We start from the raw sequence: 16,435 nt of genomic DNA, 5'->3' as shown, positions 1-16,435 counted from the left end.
CTTAGCCAATCGCCGTGTTAGATGCAGGACCTGCGAACAAAAATTAAGATTACGCGCGAGGATCTCTATGGTCGCCATCATTCGGAAACGTTCGCGTCTATACGAGTTTCATTAAAACGCGTTGACTGATACGTTGTAAACGAGAATATTTTTTTCATCGTGCTTAGAAATTCCTTTCCATCGTAGTTTGTTGAGAATTAATTTTTGTTTGGACTGGAGGGTATTTCTCGTTTCTCATTTCTCGATAATGCAAAGGTGGGGCTTTTTATATTGCATTATTCTATTTCTATTATTCTATTGCATTACTATCTCCTACTTGCATCTTGCATTACGGTAAATGCTCATTTACTGTCCAACAGCCGTGTTCTGCACGGAGAGTGATCGTATAGGGACACTATTTTTTTATGACAGCGTCTACCGCGCCGAGATTTCAATAGAGAGCCGAACATAGAGAAGGACAGAATGAAATAGGGATCGCGTGGACGAAGCGTGTTGCCGTCGCCGGCACAGTTCAAAGAATGTTCCATACGCTGTTCTTCGTTGCGTTCGAAACTTTCATCGTCGATTAAACCACTAAATATGTATAGTTGAAAGTATATCGCGTTTGGTCTTGTTTTAATCAGAACAATGTCGGAAATAAGTTAGTGAAAGTCCCATAAAAAAATAATGAAAATTAAGAAGTTTGAACATTTGATTCATGATGTCAATGTAGTGGTGTTCCTCCTCCACCGGCAGTGGAGGGGGTAGGCACAGGACAGTGATCGCACAGGCGATCTCGGACAGTAAATGAGGATTTACTGTATTCGCAAGCATATAAAGCGACAGCTACATGCTGCCGAATAATGTAAATTACTATCAATTTTATAGATGCTTTCGGCGCTACCGTTTCGATCAATTACTAATATAGCAATTTTGCAAAAAATTTACTTCTTTCCTGACGTTTCGGTTCCGTTTTGAACCTTTATCAAAGGTGGAAAATTGCTTCTAAAAAAAAATATATATATATACATATATGTATATAAATATAAATTTCAATGATAAGAAATGAATTTGATCATACTTGGTCTTGATACGTACTTGCTATAATAACTTTATAATGTAAAAATGAACATTGAGAATTGATGTGTGCCAGTTGCTGGTTTGAAACATACTAAAGCATACTAAAATGTAATAAAAAACATACTAAAAATGTAAATTACGCCTCTAAAACGTAAAAATAGGAAATTTGGGGGCGATCACGGCCTAGATTGATCTCTTATCTAGCGATTTTGACTACTGAAAAACCCCATCGAGTATGTAAAAGAAACAGTGGACTAAATAATAAATAAGAATCAGTTACTTCATTGAGGAATATTTAAAATCCTGAAATGAATCGCGAAGAATGTAATAGAAAACGATGACAGTTGAAGTAAATTTCGTTACAGTAACTGATTTAATTGCCGACTGGACACAGACACGATTGTATAAATTAGATAATTAATAGCTTGATCGGTCAGCTATTAAAAAGTCGAAGAAAATCCTGTCGAACATTTCCAGTAAGGAGAATCTATATTTACAGTTTCCCAGGAACGTCAGAGGAGAGCAGGAGTTTGTAATGGCAAGCTTTAATAATATAATGACCGAAAATTGTTATTACCTGAGTAAATAATCATTTCTCGGAGCTGGATCGTTCGGTGTTCGGCGGGGGAAAATTTTTATTACTTTTTAATTAACGGAATACGCGTAATCTTCGATAATGATATTATAGGATTGGTCGAAAAATTGATTAAAATATAATTGCTTCCGGCGAAACGAGTTTGCAACTCCGGCGCCGTAGCCCCCAGAGTCAGAGACCGAACGATCGATCGATCGTGACTTTTAATCGAAACACGGCCAGGCCACCTAGTCGCGCGGGTTCCCTCGCGATATGGATCGATCGATGATGACGACTCTGATCGTTCCATCATAATTGATACAAATTTCGCTGTGTCTGGTGACCGATCGATGGATCGTTTCTTTTCTCGTGATTGCTCCTCGTCGCTTCATTTTCATATTTCCAATCGACAAGGGTTTAACGAGCGGGATTCTGTTCTGCTCGTCGTGCAAAACCGGAGAAATCTTACGTTACTGGTTTTTCATTGAACAGGAGAACGGTTGTACCGCCGGCGATTGTACGGTGAAATTATCTAGTTAGCCGAACGAGCCAATTTATTGAAACTGACACTTATTTAATCATTTCCGTGGTTTCGGTTCAGCGAGCATTACAAGTGACTCGATCGGTGGCGAAACAGGGATGGGCAGACGCTGTTCCAATCAGTGAACCTTCCATTTATCATTAAACATCGTGTACATCTTGAAACAATGTTGTACTGGCTCGTTCGAAAAGTTTCCTTCGCAATGTTCATTATTGTTTTATTTTTTCCGGAATGCTAGATCGAACTTGGATTGAATACATTCATCCGAATAAGAAAAAAAATTAAACCGACTTCGAAACGCACTAAAAGAATGCACTAAAAAGTATGAAATGCATTTAATTTATGTGAATACACACGAACTTAAATAGAATACAATCTTTTCGGAGGCGGCGTAAAATTGAAAATTTTCCAAATGATAGATATGATTGCTGGTTATGATTTCATTGGAATATGGTGGACTTGAAAATCAGTAGGTGGGAAGAGAAGATACATTAATATGTGAAGGCATGTAGAAGAATTCAAGGATTTTCGTAATTTCCAGTGTCGAAAATTTTCAATTTTGCGCCGCCTCCGAGAAGATTGTATTGTATTTAAATTCGTGTGTATATTCACATAAATTAAATGGAAATGATTTCATACTTTTTACTGCATTTTTTTAATGCGTTTTGTCGAAGTCGGTTTAATTTTTTTATTTCACGCTTTTTAGTTGAACGAACAGAATTTGTAGACCACCGTAGGATGGTTTCTCGGTCTTATTGGTTATTTGCAATAAAAATTTCGTCCTGATTAATCCATCAAATCTCGGAGTAATCGGTGAACATACATGAAATAATTCATTCTTCGCAAATAAAATCGTAAGGAATAAAAAAATGCAAAATTTCTTTTTCACGGGACCATCCCGGGAACATACTCTACAAGATGCAAAAGGTTTCGTTCCGATTCGTCCATCCATCTCGGCGTAATCGGTGAACACACATAGAAAAAAAAGCGAAAAAAGGCACATACAGATCGAATCGTGTAACCTCCTCCTTTTTCGAAGTCGGTTAACAAGTGCATCGAAATTACACTGCATATTATCTTGAAATGCGAACACGTATATGAAATTTTGAAAAGCGGCTTGCAATATGCAATTGTTGTTTAGCGTTAACGAAATGACCGTCGAGCAGCACTTCCGGACGGCACACACTGCCAGGTGTTACCGTGTGCATTTAATTAAAATGACACCTCCGCTTTCACCGCGGGCCGCGATAACACGAACATGGTTCACGCGGAATCATTCATCCGTTCGTTTCATGGCCGACATAGTAGCTACCGAACGATCGTAAATCTCCCGTGACTGGACCGGAGTTATTATATTTATGTAAATTTTATCAAACCGTACAATATGTCCAATTTATATGAACCTACACACCTCCCAATTGTTCAAATATGCAAATATACAGTCTACTTCGATCAACCTTTTTATACAAGGAGCACTTAATAAGAGCTATTACATGGAAATATAGTCACATTTATGTATAGCGTCCCGATATTTTTGTAACGGCCGGCATTAAAGGGATTCTTATGATTACGATGGAAATGGGACTAATAACGTGAGGCGCAACGGTGCAGATAATTATTGCGCTAATTTACAGCGACGCTCGCCGTAGACGACCAGAGTAAAACGACTACACACAGAGAAATTGCTCTGCATCTGCCTCGATTTCATAATTCCCTCTCTCGGCAGACTCTGTCTATCGTTATCGGGTAATGAGCTGTCGGCGAAGATAAATTTCGCAGAACACACAAACAGTCGCTTTGATACCTTGGAATATGGCGCGCTTTTATCCAAACACTTGTGTGTCCGTTGACTTTCACAGAAACAGGCCTCGCACCGCTTCAGTAATAGAATTCAGTAACTTTAAATAAAGCTTTTATGAAAAATACATTTTCATATAAGGGACCCAATTCAAGAAATGCTTTCAGCAAATTCATAGTTGAACAGTATTTTAAAAGAATAATCTTGTATAAGAGTTCCATTAATATTCTATAAAAATTTGTTTCTGGATAAAGTTGTCTTAAAAATACATTGTTACAGGAGTCAAATAAAAATTGTATTCTTCTGTTAATTATCCTATTAAGCAATGATGTTCTTAAATATTTTTAACATGTTCACTGCTTTAAATTGCACGTGCCCATTTTTGCCATAAATGCATAAAACTCACAGTCTAGTTATGAGATAATTTGTACAGTGAGTGTAAAAAATGTTCGTACGCCCTTTAAAATAGAATAACTTTTTTATAAATGTACCAATCGACCTGATTTTTTTAGAAGCATTGGTTAAAAATGGTAAAAATCGTAGTTTTACACGATTTTTGATCACTTTCTGCTTAAAATCCACAGAATCATACATCTTTCGATGCGTGTCGTTCTTTCCTGCGTCAACCGATTTCGATGAAATTTTAAGCATGTGTATAAGTAACATAGATCTACAAAATGTATATCCTAAATTTTAATTAAGGGCCCAAATAAAAGTTTTAAAATATGCCTTTCTTATTTTCGCACGTAACCTTGTAAATTATAATTTTTGGAAAATCTTTTTTGCATATCATTTCGTAAACCAATGTTTCTAAGTGATTATACAAAATCAGGTCGTTTAGTACAACTATAAAAATGTTATTCTGTATTAAAGGGCGTACGAATACTTTTTACATCCACTGTATACATATGTATAAGACGATTGCTAAACAAAATTCTAGTTAAGATAATTGTTTGTAAAAATTCATCCACCCCGAACTGGAGGGTTCGAATAAGAATAGGCAAAGTGAGCCATTGCAGCACAGAGTGATACCGGTTTCCACGAAATGATAAGATAAACTAATTAATATTCCGTCTCGCTCCCTGTCAACAGTTTCGACTTCTTATTCTTGAATTACTCGGTTTATCGACATAGTTATCGCATTCCGATTAGAATCCCGTGGCGTACGTCACCGGGGCTGACACGCGTGGGCGTTACAGAAACCCCTCGCGTCGCTAGGAATTGTAATTTTTCCGATCGAGGCCCTGGATCCCACTCGTTGCGCCGATCGAAAGTAGTTTTGGCATTTTTTCGGCCGAAACGAAAGGTTAGCGCAGCTTTTAACGACGCGCAGGCGATAGTTTGCACGGCGGGCGTGGGTGTCGCATGGGCGTGCAAAAGGAAGTCTTCCTCTGCACGGATCTTCATGGTGTAACGTTGCCGATTCATGGTGTAACGCGCCCCTCAGCTACAATGCCAACGAAAGCATCGAAAAATTCCACGCGACACTGCAAAACCCTCGGACACCTATGCGTTCCACGCTATTCGTTGATAAGAAGTAGACTGCGGATCTTTGTGCAACATAAAAATTGTCTGCATCGATTGCAATAAATAGAATTTCATCTACTCCATTTTTCTATAAATACATATAGATCCACAGTCTAATAATTAAGTGATAAGTAAACTGCGGATTTATATGCATTTATACATATATGGCTTATAAAAATTTTCAAGAAATGCTGGAGTATTAAATTCGACAGAATTTTTATTTATCTTGAATCTACAAATGCTATTACCAATGAAAATAGGATTTCATTTGGTCCCACTTTCTTAAAATTTGTCTACAAAATCTGCAAATTGAATGAAAATTGCAGTCTAGTGATAAGTAGACTGCGGATCTTTATGCAAAATAAAAATTGTATAGATTATAATTGCAGGACGACGAGCAAAAATTAATGATTTTTGTGCAACTTAAAAATTGCCTCGATTGCAAGAATCAGAAGCCAGAACGATCATACTGGACTCACTTTAAAACGTGACATCTGCAATGTTTTTTCCACGTGATAGAAAACCGTCTGAGGAAAACGTACCACAGGGTTTTCGAAGTACAGATTTCAAGCTTCAAAATGAGCTTGACCTGATTCTTCCATGATCCTCTGTTGCAAAGCACTTTAAAAATCGACAATGTTTCACCCAGTAGTAGACAATTGATATATTTCTTGTTTCGAGATATTTAAAGGAAAAGGATATTAACAATAAATGAAATCTATACATATAATGTTGATTAATTTAGTTTAAAATGATGTGACGTGCATACTTTCATAATTATGGGCACAATTATCCTAATTATTATGCGGACGGAGAATTCAGAGATAATTTCAATTGAACTGCATTTCAATGTACAATTAATTTCGGTAAAAGGTCGTGGCCCGATTGCGGAAAATCGCGAGGATCTATGAATCCGATTTGACAGAACACACCTTCCGTTTCGTACGCATCGATCAGGCAACGTGCAATAATGCATTCATGCCGTCGCGTCGCCGAACGTCTGGGTTCCATAGATCACGTTAATGCTGTCGCTACAGTGGCTCGTAGATCATGTCGATCCTCCTACGCGGCGATCGAGCCGATAAGAAATCTGTGCACGGCTAGTAGACGTTCGGGGCACGGTCACCTTCTGCGGTCATGGAAATTTCGAATGCAAAATGTCGCAAATCTCGATCGAATTTTTTTGATCGATTCCCTCCATACTTTTCGTTCCAAAAGCAATTATTGTAGCAAATGGACAGATATGATTGGAAATTGTTAGATTAATATGAAATTTCCGATTCCCTCAATGTTAAAAAATTGTGTGTCTGTCAAACAGAGATCAATGAAGATTTCTACAATCGCACAGTGGGACATTTGGCCCGAAAAGTCGGACAAAACTATTTTACAGATATTTTAAAGATGTTGTTCTCAGCAGTCCGATCGAAAATGTTTTTATCAGATACCGCACGGTTTCAAGAGAGCTTTCCCAAACTTTTTGTCAACTCTTTTTCTCATGATCCTTCAAGATCACCTTCAATTTTTTGCAAAAGCACCTACAATTTTTTTACGCCCATCTGTCAGAGGATTTCAAGACGAATTAGGTACCTATCGTAAGAAAAAAAAATTGCTTTCATCATTTTTTTAAATTTCTTCTGAAATCAAGGGAGACGCTTTCAAGTGTAATTAATTTTAAATATTCTCAATGGGTGAAGTTGATTTGCAAAAGGGTGAAAATTATTTATACAAACCTGGCTATTTTCGTAGCATTCCAGAAAGAACGAGGATCAAGTAAGTGTTATTTCCTTCAACAAGTAATTTCCTTCCACCGATTTGAGAGTTTCCAGTAGCAGTCTCTGAAAAAAACAAGAATGATCTACTTCTAATGACTTCCTAATGCTTGTTTAACCAGCAGTTGATTCTATCTGCGATTCTGTTTGAAATTAGCACGAGATGCTCCCCTTTTCGACTGAGCATGATTCATTTCGTTTCGAATCGATGACGGCATCGTTTGAACAAGATCACTGTACCGGAGCACTAACGCTTATTTAGCCTGCAGTTGATTCTATCAGCGGTTCTGTTTGTATTTCGCACAAGATGCTCCTCTCCTTTCGACTGAGCCTCGAGTCCTTGAACACGAATCTTCCGCAAGATAATTATACTAAAAACAAATTTTTCGCTCGAGAGGAGGGCTCTGGTGTCTGGCGTCTGACTGGAAATAGAAGGTTCCACTGTCTAACTAAACACACTCGGCCGAAGTAGCATGGACGTTTGTTTGCGATAGTGCGAGTTAAACCGGTAACGCATCGATACAATTTAGGTTTCTCGATCGTAAAGCCATCGACGACGATCGTTGAAACGCTCGCTTTCAAAGGTTTATCCCGTTTTTCAAGTATTTCGAGAGCTCTCGTAAACTCGTGGCGCCTGCTGTCTGACTTTGAATAGAAGATTCCACTGTTTCGCTGTGGAGTATACTTGGACGAGCAGCGTACCCACTGCTAATCCTTTCCATTCAGATTTTCAAATATAGATCACGTTCTTCTTGATCGTTCCTTCTTCTAAAATTGTACTTTTACATGACATTCTGTGATCTAATGGTTAATTCATCAATCATCAGAAACTTGAAGCAACTTCAGAATTTAAAATACGGTTTTAAGAAAGTATAAATGATACATTACAGAGTATAAAAATGAACATTTTTTAATATAATTCTACATGGATTCAAACAATTTAAACATTTTTGAATATACATTCATATAGTATTGTATATTCATCAATCATTATCAATCATCAGAAACTTGAAGCAACTTCGGAATGTAAAATACGGTGTTAAGAAAGTACAAATGATTTAAACATTTTTTAATATAATTCTACATGGATTCAAACAATCTAAACATTTTTTAATATACATTCATATAGTATTGTATATTCATCAATCATGATCAATCATCAGAAACTTGAAGCAACTTCAGAATTTAAAATACGGTTTTAAGGAAGTACAAATGATTTAAACATTTGTTAATGTAATGCTACATGGATTCAAACAATCTAAACATTTTTTAATATAATTCTATATACAATACATTCAAACTATTTAAACATTTTTAAATATCAGTTTAAACACATTCACACAATCTAAACATTTTTGAATATAATTCTATATACATTCGAACCATTCAAACATTTTGAATGTACTTTTGAATGAATTCAAGAAATTTGAATATTCTTTAATATAATTTTTAGTCATTTAAATCAAGCTGCCATTAAAATAAATTGACTGCGTGTTATATGGCTGGGGTTCGCGTGAATGAACATCGAGCCGTGTTTCTCGTTGCAATGATTTGTTCGATAACGCGGTGAAAGCCACGAGAAATTACGGTCCGCGCCGGTAAAAGCGATTGATTAGTGGGTGGGTAGTAAAGAAGAGAAGGAGTACGCGTTAAAATTACCATCGAATTATCTTCCAGTTAACCGCGGCTACGGTTTACGAGCCTGCTGCACTCTGAAACAGCCCGATGCTCTTTATCGTTCAGACTTCACGCGTTCAATAGTATTGTGCACGCCTACAGCTTTCGTTTACGTAATATGGCGGCTACCACACTATTCCTCGAAATCGACAATGATTTGCCGTCTCGGGAGCATGATCTCTGCATTTTTTAACATACCTGGTGCTGCCAACAATTCTATACATGTCTATGATACATATCAATCCTTTTTAGAGAGTACAAATGATCTTGAAATCTCGTAAAACATTATTGAAATGCACGAGATTAATATACAGAAAAATATCTTCCAACTTCTACCATTCGGTACGTAATTTGATATAACCTTTAATTATAAAGAGAATCTTTTCCAAATGTGAAATGTTAAGCGATGATGTGCTTTGGCAATAAAGTACCAAAAAACTGGGAAGTAACTTACACTTGAAAATTTTAAATATGATTTTTGGCTAAGATTTTAACAACTTTCGCCAGTGTGTTATCTCCTACAATTTAGTTTTCACTTGAAAACGTAGCCAACCCGAAAACACGGCTCTCATAATCAGATTTGCGATAAGAAGACTAAACAACAGCGGAGCTATATTTGAGCGGGGCATTATAAAGCAGTAAAACAGTAAATAGAACCTAAATTGTTTCGTCTTCTTTCCCTCATGAAAGTACGTTTGCATTCAGAAAAATTGTGAAACGAGGAATCGGGAACGGCTCGTTCCTGTCGGTCTAGTGTGGGTCTGGTTAAAAGATAAGGCAAGAAGAAACGTTATTTACGAGACAGCCGGACGTTTCCGTTTCAGGTGCGAGCGTAAACGCGTCAAAACGATTTGGAGCGCGCGTAATCAATGCCGTGTTGATGAAATCGCGACGGAACCGGCTGCTGAGTGCAGCAAAGTGCATCCTGCACAGTGCATCTTATGTTTCAAAACGTGGAGACGAGCAGAAACTTCAGCAGCAACTCGTTCCATACTTTGATACACACAGTAATGAAAATTATGACTTTTAGTTTCGAATATGATTTTTAATGCATTCAAACTGTTTAAACATTTTTAAATATAAGTTTAAGTGTATTCAAACAATCTAACCATTTTTGAATATAATTTCATATACACTCGAACTATTTAAACATTCTTTAATATAATCTTAAATGCATTCAAACTACTTAAAAATTTTTGAAAATCATTTTATATACATTCAAACTATTTAAACATTTTTGAATATAATTTCATATACATACAAACTACTTAAACATTTTTTAAACTATTTTAACATTCTTAAATATAATCTTAAATGCATTTAAACAATTTAAACATTTCTGAATATGAGGAGGGAACGTCTTGTTACACCGCGGCGCCATCTTTGCACCCAGCTCAGTTCTCGGAGAGCAATCCTCGATTCCTGACCGATCGATTGCGTATCCAATTGCACCGGTTGATTTCCAACAGCGTAAAAATCTCGAGATCGACGGTATATACCGATCGATGTAAATTCGCGTTTATGAGCTCTGACGCTTATCTTTATTACAAAGTATAATGCCGCCGGCTTCCGGCCTATTAGCAAGCCGGCTAGCGGCTGCTGGGCGCTAACGAGGAATTTCAAATTGAAAATAGCGCGGAAGCTCGCGAGCCGACACTTCGAACCATTTAATGACCGTACTCGGATCGGTGCCATAACCACCGGCAATTTATCGGCTAGTAAATCGAATCCTTAATCGAACATCAGTGCCAGACCTCGCTGTCATCGAAACTACCTCGAACCCCTGCGATTTCACTTTAAACCAATCTTTTTCAATACTGAAATTGTTTCAACGTAATTCGAAAATAATCGAACAGCATTCCTGAACTCTTGTAACGTCTTTATAGTTTTCTGTATTACGCGAATTAATTTTTGTCGGAAATGAACAAAATTATCAAAGTAATTTACACTGCAGAGTATGGTGCGAAGGAAATGTCAGCTTTATATTTTTAAATAATATTAAATTCTCTGTAAATTTTTAATTTTAATACTATTCCCCTCAATAATATTAAAGCCAATTCTCATAATAATTTAATGTTACTATTAAACAATATTAAATTTTCTATAAAATTAATTTTCATCAAAACAATTTTAATAAAATTTTAATCAATTTTGATAAAATTGTTTTTTCATATTATTTTCGTATTTGAATTTTCATATAATATTATTGTTTTTACCAAAACAATTTTAATACAATTTTAATCAATTTTGATAAAATTGTTTTTTATGTGAGTTATAACACTTTAAAAGCATAGGTTTAAATCCTGCATTTCTTTCTTTACAACCTAATATTTCCTGAATTGAATACAATTTTGAATGAATTCAAGAAATTTCAACGTTTTTTAATATAAGCCTAAGTGGATTCAAACAATTGGAACATTTTTGAATATAAGCCTAAGTGAATTCAAACAATCTGAACATTTTTGAATATAATTTCATGTACATTCAAACAATTTAAACATTTGTGAATATAAGCCTAAGTGAATTCAAACAATCTAAACATTTTTGAATATAAGCCTACTTGTGAATTCAAACAATCTAAACATTTTTGAATATAATTTCACGTACATTCAAACAATTTAAACATTTTTTAATATAAGCCTAAGTGAATTCAAACAATCTAAACATATTTTAATATAATTTCACGTACATTCAAACTATTTAAACATTTTCAAATATGCGTTTAAGTGTATTCGCATACATTCATACAGCTGCTAATACATTAATGCGCGCAACCCGCTGTGCCCTACAAAAAAGGTATTAAACCATTTATGTCAAGAAGCCATTAGTATCTTTCCACCGGCGATGATCAAGAATTTCTTGTGTTTTATATTATTGCGCGTGGAACCCGTGAATTGATATTGCAACGATAAAGTAAATGGAACGCACGCGTGCTTCCCGGTTTTATTGTTAATCACCGAGTTTTTACGGTTTCGTTGAATGGTCGGTGAAAATAAATTTCGCCGCGGGACACCTTATCTGGTATCTTGTGATGTCTATTTTTGCTTTAAGTGATTTTGTTTATTATGGGGCTCGAAAGTGCTTCAAACTCTGCTTCCTGTCTCCAATTAAAATAATACACGGTAATGAGAAAAGTGTTAAAAGGAAAATTATACTTCTTTGCTCGGTGAAATTTCATTTTGTATTCAAATGCAGCAATGAGATTGTACAATTTATATTTTTAAATGAACAATAAATTTCATAAGAAGTGAAACATTTGAAGAATTTAAAAATGCTGTTCTAACATTTCCAGTTCACTGAAATTATTAAGAAACGAAATAAATATGTCTTGAAATTAGTGCAGGCAATTTTTATTTTGCATAAAAATCCACAGGGTACTTATAATACCCGATATAAAAATATCAAACACTGTAAAAATTACATTGTTCAATAGCGGAATTAATGTTTAAAAAAATTACATTGTTGAATACTCGTCACTAGCAGAATTAATGTTGAAAAAAAAAACAAACGGAAAGATAGTTGCCATTTCTTCGAAAAATTCCTGTCACGTTAAAAGAGAAAGTACACGCTGCAGATTCGTATCAATTTTCATTGTTTGCGAGAGCGCAAGGGCTTTGGCTTTAAATTCATAATAGTTGAGTCACGTGTTATGGCTGCCGCATAAGAATTCCTTATTGAATATTTCGTTTCTTTTCGCCGCGAGTCAGCAGCCGTGAAAGCGCCAACAGAGATCTACATCGTCTGAATACAATGCCCTGTATTCGTCTCAGCGACGTTGCTAATTGCGAAATACGATTGATCACGCATCAACGATCGTTTGCTACGGCACGTGACCAAGATCCAGAGTGATCACTGATCAGATATCAATCACAATTTATGTAGATACACGTATTGTTACCTAACTCGTCGAGAATGCTCTTTATGTGATTCATCGCCGTTACCCCGCTACCATTCTGCCATTGTCTTAAAGCTGTTACTATAAATCAAAACTGTTCTATGAATACGAAACAACGAGGTTTAATGATAAATTGTCACGCGAAACCGTTCCACCGGTTTAATAGTTTCAGGGAAACAATCAACTTTTCGTTCAGCTTGTAGTTCAAACTGCATAAGCGTTGAATTTATAATTATTAAGCTGTGGATCGAGATAAATAATAATGGTACAAGATAAATAATTGCTGTGCTTCATTATTTGATAATTTTATTAAACTTCGGATATAATCTAACAATATTCTTAATAATTAGACTTCGGATTTTATGAATTTATAACAAAAATGAGTAGATGCAATTTGGAATTGTAGGTGCAAATTGATACACAAACCTTTTATTTTGCATAAAGATCTGGAGTCTATTCGATAAAATTGTAATTATTAGACTCATGAGTACTTTCAGTGTCAATCGGTACAAATCGTGACTGAAATAAACGAAGGGACACATGATGTTACAACGACATGATTCTTAAATATTTACAGGTTGCAGATGTAGCAATCTTGGCTCGACAACGACTGCCTGTGACATCGTGACAGGACAGTGTCAGTGTAAAGAGCACGTGACTGGCAGACAGTGCGATCAATGCGCGGTAAGCTGATCTCTTGCATATTATATACAAAAGGACTATGATATATGTATTATACAAACATCATAGGAAAAACTGTAATGTTTTTCTACGTATCAGATTGTGATACCTAATTAGGTATCATAAATATATCAGGTCATCCGATAAGTAATTCAGTATTTTTCATGTTTTTGAAATTGGTAAAAATACTAAAACACGTATATTTTCTTCGATTTTCCAGAAACTATAGAATTATATACAGAAATTTTCATTACTGATAGGATGACCTGATCATTTTGTATAACTTTTCCTTTTGTCTTTCGAAGGTTGGCTTTTGGGGATTGACAACAGGTGCGGAATGCACTCCTTGCGGGTGCGACCCCATCGGTGCACATAATTCTTCTTGCCACGATGCTACAGGACAGTGCTATTGCAAACCAGGAGTTGGTGGTACAAGGTGTGACATGTGTCTGCCTGGTCATTACGGGTTCTCTTCGAATGGATGTCAAGGTAAACAGTCTGTTTCTTTATTTATAAGAATTGATTGTGCCAGGAATTTTTCTATCTTATTTAATATACATTTTTCTGATATTGTGGGTTCTTCTCTTCAGACCTAGTAGAAATCTTTCATTTTAAATTGAATGAATTCTTTTGCAGTATGACCTTGTATATTGTGGGTTGATTTCTTCAGACCTAGTAGAAATCTTTCATTATAAATTGAATCAATTCTTTTGCAGTATGACCTGAATATTGTGGGTTCATTTCTTCAGACCTAGTAGAAGTCTTTCATTTTAAATTGAATGAATTCTTCTACAGTATGATGTGGATATTGTGGGTTCATTTCTTCAGACCTAGTAGAAATCTTTCATTATAAATTGAATGAATTCTTTTGCAGTATGATCTGAATATTGTGGGTTCATTTCTTCAGAGCTAGTAGAAATCTTTCATTATAAATTGAATGAATTCTTTTGCAGTATGATCTGAATATTGTGGGTTCATTTCTTCAGACCTAGTAGAAGTCTTTCATTTTAAATTGAATGAACTCTTTTGCAGTATGATCTGAATATTTTGGGTTCATTTCTTCAGACCTAGTAGAAGTCTTTCATTTTAAATTGAATGAATTCTTCTACAGTATGATGTGGATATTGTGGGTTCATTTCTTCAGACCTAGTAGAAATCTTTCATTATAAATTGAATGAATTCTTTTGCAGTATGATCTGAATATTGTGGGTTCATTTCTTCAGACCTAGTAGAAGTCTTTCATTTTAAATTGAATGAATTCTTCTACAGTATGATGTGGATATTGTGGGTTCATTTCTTCAGACCTCGTAGAAATCTTTCATTATAAATTGAATGAATTCGTTTGCAGTATGACCTGAATATTGTGGGTTCATTTCTTCAGACCTAGTAGAAATCTTTCATTTTAAATTGAATGAATTCTTCTACAGTATGATGTGGATATTGTGGGTTCATTTCTTCAGACCTAGTAGAAATCTTTCATTATAAATTGAATGAATTCTTTTGCAGTATGATGTGGATATTGTGGGTTCATTTCTTCAGACCTCGTAGAAATCTTTCATTATAAATTGAATGAATTCTTTTACAGTATAACCTGAATATTGTTGGTTCATTTCTTCAGACCTAGTAGAAATCTTTCATTTTAAATCGAATGAATTCTTTTGCAGTATGACCTGGATATTGTGGGTTCATTTCTTCAGACCTAGTACGAATTTTTCATTTTAAATTGAATGAATTCTTTTGCAGTATGCGACCCGTGCGTGCGACCAGGTCACGTGTGCGACGTCGACACAGGTCGTTGCATTTGTCCAACGTTAACATTCGGCGAGCACTGCGACAGATGCAGGCCAGGTTCCTGGGACCTGGTTCCAGGAGTTGGTTGCAGATCCTGTGACTGCACTTTAGGCTCAACAAGGCCCCAATGCGATCTTCAAGGACAATGTCCGTGCAGAATAGGGTACGACGGACGTAGATGCGAGAGATGCGCGAAGGGATACTACGGTTATCCGAGGTGTCGTCCATGCAGCTGCAATTTAGCCGGTACTCTGGAATGCAACGGGGATCTCTGCGAGTGCAACGACAAGGGACAGTGTCCGTGCAAGGTACACAACTATTATGCGCAAATGCTAGACTATTTTATGGTCTAGTATCTACAATTCATTTTTCGAAGAATTTAATGAACTTATTTCATAATGAACCTATTTTATGGTCCAGTATTAAGAATTAACTTTTAGAAGAATTTAATGAACTGATCTTATAATGAACCTATTTTATGGTCCAGTATTAAGAATTAACTTTTAGAAGAATTTAATTAACTGATTTTATAATAAACCTATTTTATAATCTAGTATTGGGAATTAACTTTTAGAAGAATTTAATGAACCTGTCGAATTTTTGAGGACGTATGAAGGTTCAGTGATCAGTGAAAAACGGTCGTCAAAATTGTGTATTGATTTTTGTTCAGGAACACGTGATCGGGAGACAGTGCAATCAGTGTAAAGACAATACGTTTGGCTTATCAGTGGACAACCCTAAAGGCTGTACAGAGTGCTTCTGTTTTGGACGATCAACTTCTTGCCAGCAAGCTGAATTCGCCTGGGGACAACGAAGATTGATGCGACCTAGAACGCTTTATGTGAACGACACCATTAATGACATAATAGTAAGCAGATTATTGAGATACAGTAGTGGACAAAAGTTTAAGGACGCTCTAAAAATTTTTGAAAAAATTTCTTTTCACGTCCTGTAGGAAACTAATTACTCTAGCTTTCCAAAAAAGTTCAAATCGTATAGTACAATATTAAAATAGTTATCGTCTTTTTCAGAGCGTCCTTAAATTTTTGTTCATTACTGTATGTAGATACAAGTTTAACCCTTACAGCACTCGATTGGTGACTTTGAGGAATCACTAAAAACT

General features: G+C 35.7%; 1 protein-coding gene across 4 annotated transcripts in view; it reads left to right on the top strand.

Moving 5' to 3' along the window:
- Wb (wing blister) overlaps positions 1–16,435 on the top strand; it is a 148,837-nt gene that overhangs the window by 120,666 nt on the left and 11,736 nt on the right. For all 4 annotated transcript variants that reach the window (XM_076423592.1, XM_076423591.1, XM_076423593.1 and 1 more), the window contains 4 exons: positions 13,418–13,524; positions 13,827–14,010; positions 15,265–15,620; positions 15,983–16,180. In XM_076423592.1, coding sequence (XP_076279707.1) covers positions 13,418–13,524; positions 13,827–14,010; positions 15,265–15,620; positions 15,983–16,180 — 845 coding nt within the window. The remainder of the gene's footprint in view (positions 1–13,417; positions 13,525–13,826; positions 14,011–15,264; positions 15,621–15,982; positions 16,181–16,435) is intronic.

Source organism: Lasioglossum baleicum, chromosome 5 (genome assembly GCF_051020765.1).
Source record: "Lasioglossum baleicum chromosome 5, iyLasBale1, whole genome shotgun sequence".
Lineage (NCBI taxonomy): Eukaryota > Metazoa > Arthropoda > Insecta > Hymenoptera > Halictidae > Lasioglossum > Lasioglossum baleicum.
Note: the sequence above shows the minus strand (reverse complement) of the source record. Positions and strands in the feature narration are given on the sequence as shown.